Here is a 20712-nt window from a genome sequence, read left to right as displayed (position 1 = left end):
GTCAACAAACTTAAATATCGCATGATTAATCATTCACGTATCTTGAAGTCAGAGGTTAAGGGACCCCTTTGAAAATTGCCATGCCAGTTTTTCGTCGCCAAAATTTAGCATAACTTTGGAGCATTAATTAGCATCCCTTATACTCCTTCATCTATTAGCTAGTATGACATGGTTAGTACCAATGGATTCACTCTAGCTTTAAAACTGAGCTCGCTACAACCTAAAATCCTAAGTTGCATTAATGTGTCGAAGCAATTAATTGAGTTAAAACAAATTTGCGTTAAAGTGTTATTATCGCGTTTTTATATAATGATTTGTGTTTATATTTTCCTGGGTGAGACTAAAGACGATGTTCTTGCCTCCGTTGTACAATAAAGTTTATTCTATTGTATTCTATGTAAGTTGTAATGGTTGCATTGTCACTATGTAAAGTCTGTTTTGTGGAACCCTGGAAGAATAGCTGCTGCATTGTTGTAACTAATGGGGATCCTAATAAACTAAACTAAACTTACCGATAAAGATGAAAAAAAAACACGTATGAGTGGGACATTTGCTAAGGGAATAGGATCATTTTGTACATTTAATGATACTTTTTGATTTTAGCAACTTAAATTAATATGGTAATTATTCATATTTATTATATAGAATTGGATGCTGTTTATTGAATGTTATAATAATAATAAGAAGAAGAATTATTTATTTAGTATAGCACCTTTCATAGAACATGAGTCACAGTTTTTTACAAGAAAAGAAAAAACAGGTAAAACCATCAATAAAACAGATGTTAGAAAACACAAGGTGACACAAAGGCCAGTTTGAGTGAGTCTTTAGCGTTTTTTAAAGGCGTCAACAGAGAGCACAGATCTAATGTCTATAGGAGGAGCATCCCACAGTGTCGGAGCCACCACTTCAAAGGTCACCTTTTGTTTTTAGTTTGAGTGCGAGGGACAACCATTAAGCCCTGGTCAGAAGACCTAAGTGACCTACAGGTGATATAAGGGTGGAGCATTATGTCAGATACTGTATGTACTCAGATGTCTAGCCATGCAGGACTGTATGTGTGAGAACTAAAACCTTTAAGTGAATCCTGAACTTGATGGGAAGCCAATGTATAGAAAATAAGATGGGTGTGATGTGAGTCATCCTAATGGACCTGGTCAACAGCCTTGCAGCAGCGTTCTGGACCATTTGTAAACGGTTCAGAGATGACCTGCTGAAGCAGGTGAAAAGGGAATTGCAGTAGTCTCGCTGGGGTCATATAAATGCATGCATGATCATCTCTAGCTCAGGATGTGATACAACAGACCTAAGTTTAGCAATGTTTCTTAAATGGAACGGGTCAACGATTTGATATGTTGATCAAAGTCCATGAACTGATCAAATACAACACCTAGAGTTCTAAGATAGGCCTGTACAGCGGAGAAGAGGAGCCAATACAACGAGCAACCTTGGAAGCTATGTTGTCTGAAGCAATGATAAGGACTTCGGTCTTATCTGCGTTTAGCTGCAAAAGGTTTTCAGCCATTCTGTCTTTAATGGCAGTGAGACAACTGTGCAAAAAAGTCAGTGAATTTCATCAGGCTTAAAAGAGACCTACAGCTGGCAAAAAAGTGATATGAGATACCTTTAAATTTGCTAATAATATGACCTAAGGGAAGCATAAACAAAGCAAATTATATATGAGCCAAATATTAGAAAAAGGATTTTGTAATTATAGTACAATGCTTATCCTTAATCAGTCCTCCAATTGACAGTTGAACCGTTGGTACTCAGACCAATCAAAATCACCCTTGAGGCATGTCCGCTCAATTTTGTTGTTTTGATATTCCAACAATTCCATCCCTAAAGGTGTGAGCCACATCAGTGAATAAAATACTTAAGTAACGGCAACTATGACTCTGAATGGTGCCCCTGCTCTCTCTCTGAATTGACCTGTGATTGGCCAAAGTCTCCTGTTACGGGCTAGATTTTTTAAAGCCTGAAAAACGGAGCCATGAGGAGGTGCAGAAGTCTAATTATCTCTCAGAGCACTTGAATTCCAATTTGCTGAAAGGTTATTCCCAATGACGCCAAAATATACTGCCTACCCCAGCTTTAAGATTTCCCAAATACATCATCTATTTACTGCTCCAGAATTAATGACACCCATGGCAAGTGAAATATCAAGCAAGTATGCTTTATAACACCACTTTACCAATCATTTGAGCATAAACCATCGTCCATTACTTTATCCATCTACCAGGCCTTTTCACCTCATTCAAAGCAAGTGTGCCTATGATTTTGAAAACACTGTAGGTGGTTGGTGCTTCACAATCATAACACCCCATGACTTAACACAAGGATATTTTCAATATACAAGAGTATATACCATAATTATAATGTGGTTTGTGCTTTTATATGAAACTTTTATGCTGCCATCTTAGTCGGGACTCCCTCGAAAAAGAGATTGATAATCTCAAAGGGATTGTCCTTGAAAAATAAAGGCTTAATAAAATTAAAAAAATAAAATCTAATGTATTGAGAGAGTGAGCTAAAATTGTGTCTTTTTAATGCATTGCACGTTGTATTATCATTACTGTGTTTCACATAAAGGTCTTCATAAGGTAAGACTAACACATTCTTATTTTCTCATCTGCTAGCAAAATCAGGTTTAGTTGGAGTATAATGTCAATGCAACGCTCTGCTTTGTAATTGTTCAGTTTATGTTTGTTTGTCGATGCTAGTCTTCTTATTGTCTTCTTTCTTGTAAAAGTCAATAAAGAGATGTTTAAAAGAAAAAACAAATCAAGTTTAACTCACTGCTCCAATATGCTTGGATAGCTTGAGTCATACTTAATAACACATTACCTAGGCACAGCTAATCAGGTCTCATTCTGCCCTCTGTGAAACAAGACGGCATCATTCAGAGTCATAGTTGCTACTACTTAAGTGTTTCATTCATTAAATAAATAAACAAAGCCTATTAACCTTACACGGCCTCCTCCGACCTTTACCGACGTGCCAGACACTTCTAGGATGGAATTGTTGGACCCACAAGTCAAATGTTGAACTTCCCTCTGGAATATCAAGCAAACAGAAATGAGCTGACTGGCCTCGAGGGTGATTTAGATTGGTATCAATGGTGTCAACTGAAGGACAGATTAATAGACAGAATAAACATTGCAGTATAATTGCAATATTCAATAAACAGCATCCAATTCTATATAATAAAAATGAATAATAACCATATTGATTTAAATTGCCAAAAATGTATCCAAAGTGCTTTTTTCTGTTGTGTATAGCAACCATTACATGTACAAAATGATCCTATTCCTTTAGCAAGTGTCCAAATATCCCACTCATCTTTATTAGGTAAAGTTAGTTTAGTTTATTTGGATCCCATTTACAGATCAAAGATCTCTGAACTGTACAACAGTCATCACATTCATACCCATGGTGTACAGCCTGCACTCTTATATTTAAGTTTAGTTTGTTGAATGCATTAATTGCATGTGAGATAAAAGTACAATTGCACATCTTTTTCTTTGCCAGGGATATTATACAGCATCGCCCTGAAGGTAGCAAATCAAACTCAAAGGGTGGTAAGGATGGTTTTATCAGTGATGATTGACAGGGCTTTCCTGTGTACAGATGTGCTGTAGAGGTCATCTAATGGCTTTTGTTGGCGAGCCTGCTGTCTTAACAATCCTGGTCAGCTTGTTTCTATTTACTGAAGTCAAGTGCCCATACTAGACAGAGATACCCCTTCAGTTTCCTAATTAAAAACAGTCTCTGACTAACTTTCTCACATATAAACATTGTCTGTAAAACTCTGTTGTCATCAATGTGTGTTCCCAGATACTTGAAGCAGTGATAGTGGGACTCCTTGATTTATAATAAGTTCCTTTGTTTCCCAGCATTAATCAACAATGAGCTGGACATACACCATAGCCAAACACCATAGCTTGGAAACCTGAGCAAAATATTCAGAGGCATCATCATTTTTGTGGAAAAGAGCCACTAAAGCCATGTCATCAGCATATTTAAATAGCTTGAAATTGCTGTTGTGCATTGCATTTTCATTGGTGTACACAGAGAATAGTACTGGAGATAAAAACGCAGCCATCATAACCATAACATTACAGAACAAACAGGACAAGACTAAAGCACACACACAGACGAGACAAGCTCCTGACAATTCAATAATCAGAAAATATGATGTAGTCTGTTACACTCCAGTGTCCCCAACACATTGCAAATCATAATACGGTCCATATCACTCCAGTGTTCAATGCAATAATCAGAATATAGCGTTATTGAATAGTCCATTTCACTCAAGTGTCCCCAATTCATTGCAAATCATATTACAGTCTATTTCTCTCTAGTATCCAAAATAATAATCAAAAAACAAACATCCCCGTTATACCTGCAAGTGTCCCTGTTACCATGTCTAACGTTACAGTAAACCAACGTTATGCAGTCGACTTAACCTACTGTAGGTTTTAGCTGTTGATTAGCCATGATCAATAGGTTTTTCATTCAAGAAAGACGTGACAGTAATGTTACATAACTGACTAACAAACAATATACATGTACGTACCTTGTGTTTAAAGCACACAGAGAAATTAAAACTCACTTGGAAGAAAATAGGAATGTTATGGAGTTTGGCATGTTGGCTTTCGCCATCTTGGGTTTTTTGCAACCAGAAGTGACGTGAGAGGGTGGAGCGAAACTCATGTTTACCATGTTTACTGAGGTAATAAATCAAGTGAAAAGTAGGGTCATTTTCTCGTAGACTTCTATACAATCTGACTTATTTTTGCAACCAGAAGAGTCGCCCCCTGCTGGCTATTAGAAAGAATGCAAGTTTAAGGCACTTCAGCATTGGCTTCACTTTTTAGACCAGGAGGTTGATTTTCACAGATGGAAAAAAAAGTAACTTAAAAAATTGAGACTGGCAAAAGTTTTTTTTTCCCCTATCTGTTTCACATATGAAAAATTAAGGAACTTAGAAAGATTATCCTAGCAAAACCTTGTTTCACCTGTTCTTAAGTCTTAAACACAAGATGGAAAACAATTTAGATCAGACGTAGAAAATGGGTCACCGGATTTTTTTTCCTCACTTGCCTATCAGAGCTTCCGTAGTAGCGTGTGCAACCGCAGAATAACAAAACCAGATAGGCCATATTCAAGCCTCAGTGGCAACAAGCATCTGCCCTGCTGAGGTGTCCTTAGCTAGACTCTGAATCTTTAATAATTCTGAGGTTGCTCTTCTGTATTTCACCCTGTGCACTGACCTCCCTGTGGAGGAAGCGAGTGAAAAGTTGAATTCTTCTCTCAGGGATCAATAGAGAATCTCAGCAGAATTGACAGTTAAGATGCCTAAACTGCACTGTATCTTGCTTTTGTTACCCTTTCCCCCCCTATTTCAGCTTTCTGTATTTTGTCATTTCCCAGATTCAAGCTACCTTCAGTACTTTGGGAATTCATACCTGGAGTTTGGGGGCATTGACCTCAGCGCACTCAACAACATTACTGTGAGATTTCAGACTCTAGTGACCCAGGGAACTATACTTTATGTGGACCAAGGACCTGCTAACGGGGATTTCTTTTTCATGAAACTCTTCATCCTGGATGGAATCTTGCAGGTAACAACTCAAGTTATATAATGATGCATAATTATTTGCTTGTTTTGTAGTCCATACATACATTTTTCTCATGTTTGCCCCTGAAAGATGGCTATCGCACAGTCTTTATATGGTTTGTTGAGCACTAACATGAAAAAACATGTCTTTAAACTCTGTTCTAGTATGCCTTTTGCTGTAACGAAGAGGAAGAGGTTACACGGATCAGTACATTAATTAATGTTGATGATGGCAAGGTTCACATTGTTAATATCAGGTACGTTATTTGTTATATTCTAATTAACCTTTTGTATCTAAGTGAACGTTCAGATAATGTGTTCTATTTATATTCAATTTATTAAAAAAAAGCTGCAATATGAGAAAAAAATAACATGCTATATCAGAAGGAAATGAGTTATACTTTAATTTTACAGCTTTTAATTTACAGGTTGTATTAACAAAGACATTAACCCAGATGCAGTGTGTTATGTACCTGCTTCAGGCGAGAATACATTTTCTATTGAGAAGAAAGAGGCACATTCACGATAAGCTACTTACAGAGGGTCTTAGTAATATACAAATTTTGTTCAAATAGTGTTAGCACCTCAGGTGGTATTAACTTGATCCTTAGTTATCCACTCATTTCAAGTGTGGCAGACCTTTTTTTCAGAGAAGGGCTGTAACTAATACCGGGGGGAAGATATATAATTGGCAGGAATCACCAGACTGCGAATTTAGATGTTATTACGAATGAGCAAATGGGCTTACATTTTAAAGAACTAAAGCAAACGTCAGAATGTGCCTATTAAAATGCATTAGTGATCACTGACCATGTTTTATTGGCTGTTCTAAAGTCTTCATTTGCAGTTTTTCATTACGAAAAGATTAACAAGCAAGAGCCAAGCACAAAATCAATGTTTAAATGATTTAAAGTGAGGCTGTGGCCCCTTTAGTTATATTGTTCCTAAGCCCATGTGCAATCTCGCTGCCAGCCCTTTCCATTATATTCTGACATGAGAAAGATGTGGTTCAGCTTCGAGACACAAAGTTTATTATGTATGAGCTGGAAGCTGAGACAAAGTGGCTGATGTTCAACTCATATCAAATCAGTTTGCTTTGCATTGGAGGAGAGAGTATAGAGACTTTATTCAATGTCGCAAAAAGGCCATTTCATCATTTCTTAGCAGGAGTTTTGTTTGGACAAAAGACAATTTGTAAAACACTGTTCTGTTTTGTTAGACTAAAAGACTGTAGAAAGGTTTTCTGAAGATGAAATTTGAAAGAGAAAAGAAATTAACACAGAAAAAAAGGTACTGAAGGTGATTATGAACATACTGTGCCAAAGGTGAGCAAATTATCTCCTGTGGAAACAAAGCAAAGTGGGAAGGTTGCCTCATGTTTCTTGGCTGAAAGCTGCACTGCCCTAAATATGCAAGTGCAGCTGGAAAGGCCTATCAAGTTCAAGGGGCTGCGAGGCTCCACCCCTGTGTTTTTTTCCGCAACAAAAATACAACAGCAGTACGAATCAATCATAATGTTCTGTACCAACCCCTTGGAGACATTGCAAGAAAGAGAGCTGTCATAACTAGAGGGTTGGGAGTATAGAAAAATGGTTCCTGGTGTCACAAAGCAAATTCTTTGTAATTGTCTGACGGCCGAGTCCGTCCATCTTTGTCTGATTTGACCCAGAGCTACAACACCATGGCCATCCTCAACGTCACCGCCTAACTCATTATAGACTTTTAATATATCTTCCCGTCAAAGACGCTTTTCAATATGTTAAATAGAAACCCAGTGGGGCTGACTTCTCAAGGACAGTGAGCACAGTGCCCTCTGGCTGCTGGCCAGGCCGCTCTGGCAGACTGCTTCTAAATTAACCGCTTCTCCACGCTGGCTCTAGAGGAAGGACTTATGCAGCTCGGAGTTAGTGCCCCGAGTGTTTAGCCGGCATATGCAACAGCCTGCAAAGCACAGGCTTAACAAATCAGACTAGATTGCTTCGCGGACCTCCTAACTTCCACTCGGGGAACAAGGGGCTAGAGAGGAGACTGTGCATCCGTGGCCTGAGTACCCTCGAGCTGCAGATGGTTACTCCAGAATATGCACTTAGGTAATTATCTGCTCTCCCCTGTTGTTTCAAAATGGAGAATTGGTTTTTGAAATCAATGAATGGCTGTGGGGTGTGTCCAAAATAGTTGTGTGAAGGCGTATAAGACACCTCGAGAAAACAAAATAGAGGTCAGCAGTCGCACCTCAGAAAAGGGATTGTGATCAATGAACGTATCAACGGAGTGAACAAAACAGTTTTGCACATTTACCACAGTTTTTAAATCTCAGCATTCTGTATTTTACTCTACTTCTCAGACCACTATTTATAAAAAATAGATTTTTAAATCCCATGTTATCTGCAAGAGGAAGTTGCTGATCTCTGTTGCGGCGGTTTATCTCGGTAGCATTTGTTCTTTAGTTTGAAAAGGCTTTTTTTTTAAAGTCAAAATGTCAACTAAAACTTCTTGAAAGGGCATCTTGTTTTCTCCATCTTGTTTTCTCCATCTTGTTTTCTCCGCAAAAGTTCTTTCCTTTTTAACTTGTAGGAATATAGCACACGGACATGTTTGAGATTTCTTTTGTGACATTGTTACAAGTTTCTAAAAAGAGAGAACAAAGACGTGATTATGTGAATATTATAATTGAACGACCCCTTGTACAACCCACCTCTTCTCTATGTGTTGAAAGTATTTAGGTCAGTACAACTGTTGGACCTGTGCTTACTGTTTGTTTCACCTGAAGTGTTCATACTTTTTTTATAGACAACACCTGACCCCTTGTGAGGCAGAGCTGACTCTTTCTGGTCATGAGAAAATTAGAAGTACAGCAAGTAATTACTGGTTGGGAAACATCATACAAAGAAGAAATCACGTCTTCACAGGTGGTCTGCCACAACAATATCTACACAATCAGGTAAGACTTACAATACAGAAATCATAAGGTTCAGACATACATCATTAAAAGTTGCTTGATTGTTACTTTTAATATATATATATTAGGGCTGTCAAAGTTAATGCAATAATAACGTGTTAACGCAAATAGTCACATATCATTTTTTTTATCGAAGATTATTTTTCAGAGGTTGTAGCGCGCACAACCTTTTTAAAGTTAGAGTAAAGATACTGGTTTCATATGAAACTAGAGAACCTAAGGAATCCATTGGTAAACACCATGTCATACTAGCTTGTCTCAAAGGAGGCTAAATAATGCTCCAAACTTACACTAAATTTTGGCGAGGAAAAACTTTCATGGCCATTTTCAAAGGGGTCCCTTGACCTCTGACCTCAAGATATGTGAATGAAAATGGGTTCTATGAGTACCCAGGAGTCTCCCCTTTACAGACATGCCCACCTTATGATAATCACATGCAGTTTGGGGCAAGTCATAATCAAGTCAGCACACTGACACACTGGCAGCTGTTGTTGCCTGTTGGGCTTGAGATTGCCATGTTATGATTTGAGCATTTTTTTTATGCTAAATGCAGTACCTGTGAGGGTTTCTGGACAATATTTGTCATTGATTTGTGTTGTTAATTGATTTCCATAACAAATACATACATATATTTGCATAAAGCAAGCATATTTGCCCACTACCATGTTGATAAGAGTATTAAATAATTGTCAAATCTCCCTTTAAGGTACATTTTGAACAGATAAAAAATGTGCGATTAATTTGTGATTAATCATGGACAATCAAACGATTAAATATTTGAATCGATTGACAGCCCTAATATCCTGTATATATATATATATATACATATATATATATATCTCTTAAACTGCATCATAATACAAATGTAAAAGATGGGAAAGAACTACAAAAAGCAATCAATTGTCTAAATAAAGTTGTGTTTTTTTCCCCCTTAGAGAGCAAAACCTTTCCACAACTATACCGGCTGCATTGAAATAATTGAATTCAATAAACTGAGGAGCTTTTACACATCTGATGCCATCAGCGGCAGCAACATAGACCGATGCAGGTAAAGTTAAAAAAATAAATCAATGGCTTCATCATGATATCTTCTTTTGATTAATTTCCACGTGTTGTTTTTAGTTTTCTTAGTTCGCACAAGAAAAATCACCCCAAAACATCAACACACTTGTGTGTTAATGTTTTGATACTCTGATAATGAAGTATAACACAAGCACTAGTAGTCACATTTTGCTTTATCTGACACAGTGGTGAAAATCCAACCACTTATTGTAATAAATAACACCCCTCTCTGCCTGGGATTGTAGTCAAAAATTTGTCTACTTGGTAAATGACTATACTTTACATTTACCTCTCATTTAATGGGTAAAATTAGCTGGAATCTAGTTCATATCTTTTGCCTTAAAAGCAAATAATTCTTATGTTGAATTGGATTTTTGCCCACTTAAACGACTAAAACTTTTGCCCTTTTTTTACAGAGATACTCTGTATGCCATAGAAGCATCCACAACAAGTTCTTCAAGTAGGACAACTCAATCAACCAGCCCTGACACAGTGAACACAACAACAATAGCAGCTCCCACACAGACACCAAAACATCCTCTGCATGAACCTCAAGCTTGCCGTGACGGTCTTTGCCGCAACGGAGGAACATGTCATCAGCTGCCTGGCGGAGCTCTGCCTTCCTGTCACTGCCCGCTTCATTTTACTGGGACTTTTTGTGAGAAAGGTAGGGTTGGATATTTATTGTTTTTTGCTGACAGAGTTTTACAGTTTTTATAGGTGATATACAGTGTATATATACACACACAAGCATTAAAGAGCTTAAAAACCGACTGTAATGTGACCTCCATAGTGGTATCATGAAGAGCCAGCCAACAAATTATGTTGGTTAATATATGCTGAGCCTCTTTGGCTAATAGGTTTCACTATGAGGGAGAATAGAGTGAGCTGCATTAGGAATTTTGAGCGATGTGAATTATTCAGGATATGATTAATGAAACGGAAGATCCATATAAGCAGCTTGAACCATCGGCCGCGTGTCCACATTCACCTCCAACGCTCATTGAGAATGAGAACACGACCTTGCAGCACACGCTCGAACATTCAGCGACGTGATGTTAGCAGGCGCTAGATATTCCTGTAGAATGGACATCACCTCTCAGTTCTCACCCGGCCCAACCAAAAAATACAGTATGTATTTTGTACCAACCGCTCCGACATTAGGAGACAGCAGCACTAGACACACATACTAAGAAGTTTTTCCTTTGCAGATTTCTTCTCAGTGCACTTATGTCACTTACTGACGTCCCTTTCTACCACTCTTGCCATGCATGATATGCTCTGACAGTGTAGAAAACAGCATCCTGTATTTTGCTGTTGTAGTCATTCTCTGTTGGTGACAACAGCAGTAACACTAGAGTTGTAAATTAATTGTTTGTGTGCTTGATAAGGCAAGCCAAGCTGCTCACTACTGATTGACTCCTGATTGTTTATGATAGCCATTTTCACTCCCTTGCACTCCAGCTACAGTGTATGACTAATCCTCCAACATGGTAGTGCTAATATAGATTACATATGTTGATAGCTAATTACGTATGTTAAATCAACTGTGGTATGTGCATTTTGTTTTACCGGTCTCCCTATGTAGGAGGATTTAAGTGCATGTTATTATAAGTGGAATTCAAATGATCTCAAATTGACTGTCTGCTTATCCCCTCCCCCAAACAGCAATTGACCAATCGTAGCTTAGCGTTCAGAACTAGGCACGGCAGGCCAAGACAAGCTTTGGACTGCTCCACATGTTGGGAGTGGTGTGCATGGGGCTGTAGCATAGACTGTATTTAAAGATGGACGAAGCGTCTCCACTTCCTCCCATTGTACAGAAGTGAAGCCAAAATATCCCAGATACGGGAGCTGCCAACTTGAGATTTTGACATCATATGGAGCCAGAGTCTGCGCAGTAGTGATCGGGCGGTGGAGATGCGGTATCAAGGTCCCGCCCACATACCGGCCCGAACCAACCGCGAGCCGAACACGGCCACAGTTTGCTAGCGAGAGCGTATCACAGCTGTCAATCATGACGTCTCACCCCCCTTTTTATAGCATAAAATAATAAATTAAAACCAAACTTATCAGGAAAATGAACACTTGGACATACTGTACATCAACTTGATAAGAACTACCTAAAATGACAGAACCCATCTGTAGGAAAAATATGTTTGACGTGTACTTTGACTTTTTAGTTTGGTCCATGTCCCATCTGCTAACATGGAGGGGGCGGGCTTTGTGACCTATACTGCAGCCAGCCACCAGGGGGCGATCCAGATGTTTTGGCTTCACTTTTGGGGAGCTGTCAGGTCGTCCATCTTTATAAACAGTCTATGGGCTGTAGTAAGAGTGATACCAAAAACACCAAAGCAAATGTGTTAAGAAATGGATTAAACTATGTTTATCTGCTCAAATGTAATTTGCAGTTGTTATCATATCTGGCTAATTTCTATCTAAAGTAGTAACAAATTGTTTCTTTCAAAGCCAAGGAGCATATCCTAACTAGTTAGTGGGGTTACAGGTTACGTCCACTGCATTATGTAGTATTTCCCCACAGTGTAGAAGCTTTTACAGGAAGCTACCAGAGTTCAAGGTAACGTTGGCGGCTCTGAAATTAAATAAGGAAATTAGTCATTTAAAAAATAACTCGAGTGGTAATCTGCCACTGTTATCTTTGTAAACTACATAATCTTTCTCTTCATAACATTGCATTGCACTAACAATGCTGTCAGTCATGGGTTTTAAAGAAGGAGCTTTGGATAACAGTAGCCACTAAATGTCATATGTGCTGTTGCTGTACACTCTAAGCCTGGGGAATATGCTAAGCGATGGAAATTCTTATTAGCATTTCAGAGAGTTTCAACAATGAAAACTGGATTGATCTTCACCTTCACAACCCCTGAACGTGATTTAGGCTTAATAGCATAATCTCGTATTTACAGAATACATGGAAATCTGACAGAATGCCGCTCAAAGCTACCGTTGACAGTCATTAACATGGCCCGAGCCGCCTGTTTGCGTCTGACACCCTTATTTGACACCTCTGCCATGTGTTTCTAAAAATGCTAATTTACAGGTGTTTAAGTAATCTGCTAAAATGTTATTTGTCTCTCCAGGCGCTGTAACAAACACCGATGCTATTTTAAGGACTTCACTCTCATTTGTTTTTCCCGTGGGAGACAGCTACGTGCTGCTTACATGACAGAGATGCTGCTTTTGCTAAGCCAGTTATTAAAGATGCTTTGGCCAACTTCTAAACAGCCAGCAGGGAGTATAAGGAACATGAATCATTCATTGATTCATTCACTCATTTATTCATTCATTTATTTCTCACCAGTGTACCTCTCAGGGTCAGGGCAGGGTACAGTAATTACTAATGTGCCACAAAATATCATCACGTGTGACTGCAGCACATTAACCATTTCCATCATATTGTGTGTGACACTGTGCAAGCTTAAGGCTAACCTTACTAATTAGAAATCAACCCGGAGAAGCCAAAGATGCATTATAACCTGACTGTGCGATGTTGTAATGCATACTAATACAATATATACAGTAAATCCCCACCTGTAAAATGAATCAGATGCTACATTCTCACAATTTTGTAATTTCATTTTTTACTTTTTCCTAATAAATCATAAATCCACCCCCAGCCTTTTTCCTTCCATGACCATAAAGTAAGTTCCTGCTTATCCCTCAACTTGTCACACTCATAAACTTTTCCTTTAAATACCAGCAGTGGCCTTTTAGAGTAATTTCTGCTGAGTTTGGAGGAATTTCTCCTCCTCAAAAGCAGTTCAGTCTCTCAGGTTAACAGAGTGCAATCTCATATGAGCACTCAGCCAGCGATGTGCTTTGCAACACTAGTTCTGATAGCAGGCAGACGGAGTCCAGGGGCTGTTTACATGCTGACAGTCTGGGAATGTGTACTGCTACAGCAACTTTGCCGGGTGACAACCTTGTCCTCACATCTTATTGAATTAGGAATAGACATAAGAGACGAATAAAGCCCCCGCTCCCAGTTAATTATAGATGAGTCACCCTAACCAGTGACTAATGATGTGGACTTGTTTGTGTCCTAGATGAAATGCTGACATGTCATACAGTATCTAAGAGAAATATCAGGATGCACTTGAGCCTCTTAAATTATTGTTCAAGAAGGTCTAATCTGATGTAATTAATAGTTGATCATTTAACTTTATATATAATGAAGAACATATAGACTTATGGGGCAAGAGTATGTAAATGCAAGTATATACTGTATGTGTAGGTGTACATGAAATGGTTAAATGTAACTGTTTTTAATCAAGTACTGTACATAAGTAAATTCTTGAGGTACTACATTTTATGCTACTTATACTTATACTCTACCACATCTAAGTACTACATTATGTCAGCTGTGTTACTTTTTTTTATTAAGCTTTTTCATACAAAACATATGATTATAAAATATAATGTACTGCTATAGTCTATATACCAAGCAGTATATACATTAGTTAGAATTATCTCCACCTTTTCCATTGATTATTTAAACTCTGGTTTATTGCAACAGATATAATATTCCTAAAATATTATATATCGTTTGGGCCATTTTGCATTATGAGTATTTTTCGTTTTGATACTTTAGGTTTTTTGTTTTTTTTAAAACGAGCATTAACTGTTTATTTTGTGGCCACTTTATTTACTCATCCAGCCAAGGAAGCAACATTAGCAATGAATTGGCAAATGTAAGTCCAGTACTCACTTTCTAATAGCTCTGTTTTTGGTCTCTACCAACTCCTGAGGGAAATATATTGCTCTTTCGTACAGTACAGAGGGTTATTAGAGCTAATTCCCTGTAGGTTCGACACTATGTGTGACCCCTTTCAAATTGTCATTTGATACATTGTAAAATACTGATTATAGCCGCTTTAAAGGTCGGGTCGGTAATCGGAATTTAAAAGTATACAATCAAAAAACGGAGCCTATTGTTGCCAACTCTTTTCCAATGAAAGTGGCTAACACCACTTCCTACTTGCCTCTTCCTCCTTACTGTATATGTGACCAGTGGATCTTATATTCACTTGTCAGTGCTGGATTAAGACTACAACAGGGATTGGTAATATTAACTTTTGATGCACAGCAAAGCTTTTAAAGCTTTTAACTCCCCTTTGTAGCTAAAATGTCAGGTGTCATACTGTCAGGTGTCATACTGTCAAATGCACAAGTCTTTCTCAGACAGTATTACACACAGAATACCTGCACACATCTACGATATCTCCACGCATCAGCTAAATCACTACAATTATATATTTATTTATTTTTTAATCTTTTTTAGCACATGAAGACTGTCAATCTGAAGCAGCTTTCAGACTTACTCCTCAGTCAGATTTAGTTGGTATCTCATGTGCGGCCTGTAAATAAGAAGCTTGACGTGTGTGAGCTGTGAGTGCCGCTCTCTTATGTTTGGACCCTGGGGCTGCACCTCTGGTGGGATGCACAGTAATCCAGGCCAGTGCCTGGTGGTTGAGTGAGTATTTGATATCAAGTAGCCAGCCATAAGACAGGTTTTGTCAAGATAAAGCCAGTTCATCTGGGCATGTCAGAGTTATAAGCTATGATAAATTGTCTCTCCGAAGAAGACACAGTGGGTCGTAGACCTTGCAAAAGACATTCTGTCAAGTATGTAAGCATTCAATTGAAAGCTAAGTGATCACAAAAATTAGTTACGGAGTAAATGGCTGCAAGGTATGGAAGTAGGCAAAAAAAGAGGGAACCAGTGAGGCAGGAAATTATTCAGACTTGGTCTGTATTGATCATGACCTCCTTTTACGGCTCATTACCTTATGTCCTTACTTCTCGTATATTTGAAGCTGTGATGATGGCCAGAGGAATAATAAAATGAAAGTTGAGAGCACAGTTTTGCCCCATTTATATCTTTTCAGCAACTTTTACCTATCTACCACTTCAATCCAATAAGATCGTGCACTCTTTTTTTCTCATTTAAAGGGCCAGTATGTAGCATTTCCAGGAATCTATTAGAAAAAAAGGGATTATAATATCCATAACTATGTTTTCATTAGTGTATAATGACCTGAAACTAAGAGTTGTTGTGTTTTCGTTAGCTTAGAATGAGCCCTTCATATCTACATAGCAAGCAGAGCCTCTTCATGGAGTCTGCCATGTTGCACCGCCATGTTTCTACAGTTGCCCAGAATGGACAAACCACCAGCTTTTCACGTTTTTACGTTACCCGAAGGCCACTGTAGTTTTCCAGCGCGCTTCTGAAAGTTCAAAACCGTGATACCGCCAGCTGCCGTTTGACTTCCGTTGCTCCTAAAGTAGTGTTGTTATTGTAAGGATATCCTCTGAGCGAGGCAAATGGCGTTTCCACGGTTTTATGCTTTGGCGGCTCACGTTACTGGAAAGGGAGGAGTGAGCGGAGGGGTACTCAGCTGGTTGCAATCTGCAAACTCACCACTAGCTGCCACCAAATCCTACACACTGTCCCTTTAAAGTGCAATCATATTTTGGTGTAAACTATTTAAAAACCTGGCTTTGTCAAATGAGTTGCTTCTAAACTCTCTTTTTGATATTTTACTTTTATCCTCTCCAATCTAATCTGACCCCAGTATTAACCCATATTCTTTTCAAAACAATATAAATACTCTTTTATTTGTGCATTTACAACAATATCCAGCAGCAAAATGACAACAGGAGGTACTTAATTGACTGTAATTAAATCTGATGTGTGTAATTTTTTACAAAAATGAAATGATAAAAAATATGAATTGGCCCTAATGTTTTCACAGATCAAGACCAGAAACCTGTAAATGTAGTGAGGAGAAATAACAAATATTTTTTTTTAAAAGCTATCAGATGAGACTTTTTTAGGGTCGTGCGCATTTTCTGTTTTTGTTTCTGACATTAATGGGACCTGATGATGGGTTGTCGGCTTCCTGCTTTGCCAACACACTGCTTAGGCGCTGCCAGCTCGTTTTGCTGTAATTGCTGGTGCCTTTAAAAATGAGCCAGCTCAATCTGCCTTACTCAGAAATTGCCAGCAAACATTACAGGATTGATTCATTATTTTCAGCCCAAGAAAACTGCTCCTTCCACAACAGAAGAACACACAGTTTTCATTTTCTCTTTGTAATTTGAAGTACTGGCTTTCATGTCTGCTCCTCTTAACTCTTTGCGTAACTTCTGAAGGGTCATCCACTCTGATTGGCCGCGAAAAGAGCAAGATTCGTAAAGTGTCGGAGGACACAGGCGAAGATAACAGGACCCGTTTGAGAAATGGTGTGACCAGAAACACTTCTCTGGTGTTGGTCTGGATACTGATCATTAAACTGGACTGTGTTACTGGCCCTTATAGACCTCGACCAGTCCTTATTGTCAAACCCTGCTGATATTTTCACTTATTATATCACTTGGCTTCTTTGCGAGCCCCGTTAAGGCCATTTTCAGGATAAACTGTCATGAATGACTGATATCCAGTTATAACTGTTGGTATGAATAAACCCATTGCACCACTGTCCACCAGTAGCATCTGACTCAGAGATCCAAAGAGCAGCAGCCATAATCCTCTGTTCTCTGACTGTCCAATAGTAGGTTACAATAGATGGCATAGAACTGATCGCTAAAGTGTGCATTGATTTTCTTAATCTTGAAGCAACACAACATGACCGTGTGCAAATTTGACTTTGAGAATATGAACCTATACACTGAGTTGTGACATTTACATTTACGTTTGTGAACATCCAAAACCACGTTACTTGAGAAAACTTTGACACTGATAAGATATCTTCCCAAAAGTTATTCCTCATTTTTCGTGCGTTTTCCTACGAATGTCCAGCAAAACGCGACGCACGTGTCAAATTCCACTAGTTACATGCATAAGTTTAGGGAACAAAACTACTTTGTTAAGTTTAGGAAAAGAATGACTTGGTTAGGTTTAGGCAATAGAAGTACTCAGTTAGGTTAAGGTAACAACTACTTAGTTAGTTTTAGGTAACAAAACTACTTAGTTAGGTTTAGGAAGTTACGTGACAAATAAATCAACGCTGACTTCTGGTTTCACACGGGGTACGAACACCAGTCTCCTGAACGTAAGTCTGTTTTTTGACCCACCCATCCATCCCTATGGGGCTTTTGTCGCTCTTTATACTTGCTGCTTCACCATTACGTGGATTACATACAACTTTATTTCGTGGATATTACACGAATTAGAGTGCATTAACGTTATGTAGGTACAGCTATGAACGGTGTATGAGAACAGCCTGCACTGATTGAACATCTGTTTGTCTCTACCATTGCCACTGTTAAGTCAATCATGGAAACTTCCAACTTTAAGACCACTGTCTACTGTACGTTATCAAATTTCTCCGTATTCTTTATATTGCTTGTTTTTTTTACTTTCTCTTCTAAATGCTGTCAGTCATTCACAGGTCTGCTTTAAAAATCCATTTGATCCAACATCAAAGCTCCCAAAAAAGTGAACGCAAGAGTCATGAGAGGATATTAATATTTCTCTTACAATACAAAATATGTTTTTGGAGCCCTGCACATGCTGTATATGATGAGTTTTCAGCTGAGGATAAACTGCAGTTTTCCTTGAGAGCTGGACTCTGAAGGTAGAATCCCCTGAGCTGAGGCCATGGTGGCCTATTTTGAATCGACTGTATGTCCTGCACCTGGACAGCGAGTGATCTACCAGGTGTACAGTGTCCTTTGTGTAAAAGCCAGCAGATCATCACTGGCTTGTGGAGTTGATGACCTGAGCGGGAACCTCCTCCACCTCTCCTTAAAGTCCTACCCCTTTTTCATCCAGTGGGAAATAACTGACAGGGCCCTGCTGACTCTGCTCACAGGCAAGCTACAGTATCAGTGCTGTGAAGGCACACGCCAGCCAATTCTTGCTGTTCTGTTGACTAACAAAAGCACTGTAGGGCATCGCTTTTACCAGATATGTCATTCTTCATTTAGATACGAGCGTAACTGTGTCATATTTTGAAGTAAACATGTTTTCTAAGGATTCTACTCACTTTTCTCACTCCAATTAAATGCATTTCATCAATTTGTATTTCTTTTTTCTTTCTTTCTAGATACCACAGTATATATCCCCTCATTCGATGGCACATCTTATTTGGAGCTGCAGCCTGTTTCATCCTTTCTCCAGCCTTCTGGTGCCAGTAATAATCTCCCTGCTACTGTCAAGGACACCACTGTTATTCTCTATTTGACGTTGAAAACAAGATCCACACAGGGTACCATCCTCTACAGTGAGTACAGTCTCTTTTTATTGCAAACATTTGAAAGCACTGCAATGCTGCGAAAGCAAGTAGAGATAAAGGGTGGATAATATGCACATCCGTTTTACGTAATATGTCCATTTTGTTGAATATCTGTTCACACGGCTTTTTCCTAACGTGTGTCCTTGTGAGTGCACAAGCATTATCTTTATAGCCTACAATGAATAGCATCATTTCCTAGTGCTTTAAATGATGATGCTTGTAGTGGGTAATATGTTGCTGCTGTGCTGTGAATGAGGGATAAATGGCCATTTTGATCTGCCATAATACAGATATGTACTGTAAAGGTGTTTTTTTTTTTTTTACGTTTACAAGTCCAGACTAGACTAATCTATTCTAAATTACATGTTATAAATACGGGACATTTTCTTGACTGAAAAACTTCCCCTCTTTTGACTGTCATGCTTGTTATCACTATTATTATTGCGCTCAACCTCGTCTGTTTTTGGTTCACTAATAATGCAGAAATGATACATCAGTCTGTGCTTTGTTCATCGACCTCTGATTATATTGGAAATATGATGCTATTTCTGAGTTGGATGCTTATGGATGGATGCTTAGCAACAGTTATGGTGCCATAGACAAGGCAGGAAAATAAAACAAGAAAAACACTGAGTGAATTCTGAATTGATCCAAGTTCAATAACATGTTCACAATGTAAGAGGATGATTGCACAAAGGAAGAATAAAAGAGTGGAGCAACTGCCCGTGGTGTTTTTTTTTAATTTTCTACAAAACACATGTACTTATCAAACGCAAATATTAATATTGAAAATCACTGAATTGATAGAAAGAAGTCACCTGGAGACACCCAACTCGTCACGCTTTCTCAGGACCTCTCGGTGTCACTTCCTAACGCAATGGGTAGCCCAGTGCGTCAAACTATCACTCCACTACAGTGCAGTCGCGATAAACACGTGGTTAACATTGTGAATTCGAAGAAAAGCACAGTTTAGGCAATAAAACCACTTAGTCAGGTTTAGGAAACATCATGGTTTGACTTAAAATTAGTAAATTTGTCAAGTTTCACACGGGACACAAACAGCGGTCTTCTGGATGAAAACCTTGTGTTTGTTGGCCCAGTCCACTAGGGTTGGGCGATTGGACAAATATATCGCCAATCGGCAATTGGCTGAGTACATCGGCGTTGATTATTTTTGTTCATTTTTTTTTGTCATTTTATTTTGCCAATGTAATGGTCTGCCTCAGAAGAGTCTCTCAGCGGGCGGAGAGAGATGCAGCGAGGGAAAATAACGTGCAGAGCCGGCATATTTTCACATATAACGCGTTGAAATATGGGTTTATTTAGACAAAAACAGAGTTGGTGATTGTTGGAAAGACTAACCAAGACGGTTTTGGTGAGTTTTATGTTGTTTCTGTCGATTATCAATGAAGTGCGTTTTACGATTTTCCACCACTAGAATAGCTGATCTCCCAGCTGAAACTATGGCGGAGGGGGAGGGGGGGTGCATGTCGCGCACACACACGCACCTGTGCGAATATACCGGCAATCGCGGGTTGTTGAGCTGATGATGACCAGTTGGAAAATTTTAACATATCACCCAACCTTATGTGTCTTTTCGGTCTTATAACTATGTCACAACACAACTCAACCACTTTCTCTGTGCGTTTAATATTGACGCGGATGGGTTTACATTGTAGTTAATTGAAAGCCCGGTGCGTCTCATACAGGCACTAAAGGGTGCCTTGTGTGTCAGTATCGCCCGCCGACGGGTATGACAAAGCGTCGGTATTTGATGCCCTGGAAATGAGAACGGCCTGTGACAC

At 38.8% G+C, this 20712-nt stretch overlaps 1 protein-coding gene across 2 annotated transcripts in view; it reads left to right on the top strand.

Moving 5' to 3' along the window:
- LOC119495593 (protein eyes shut homolog) overlaps window positions 1–20712 on the top strand; it is a 102873-nt gene that overhangs the window by 27135 nt on the left and 55026 nt on the right. For both annotated transcript variants that reach the window (XM_037782225.1, XM_037782224.1), the window contains exons 11-16: window positions 5437–5627; window positions 5789–5880; window positions 8414–8564; window positions 9518–9630; window positions 10061–10311; window positions 18719–18895. In XM_037782225.1, coding sequence (XP_037638153.1) covers window positions 5437–5627; window positions 5789–5880; window positions 8414–8564; window positions 9518–9630; window positions 10061–10311; window positions 18719–18895 — 975 coding nt within the window. The remainder of the gene's footprint in view (window positions 1–5436; window positions 5628–5788; window positions 5881–8413; window positions 8565–9517; window positions 9631–10060; window positions 10312–18718; window positions 18896–20712) is intronic.

Source organism: Sebastes umbrosus, chromosome 10 (genome assembly GCF_015220745.1).
Source record: "Sebastes umbrosus isolate fSebUmb1 chromosome 10, fSebUmb1.pri, whole genome shotgun sequence".
NCBI lineage: Eukaryota > Metazoa > Chordata > Actinopteri > Perciformes > Sebastidae > Sebastes > Sebastes umbrosus.
This window is presented reverse-complemented; position numbering and strand designations above follow the sequence as displayed.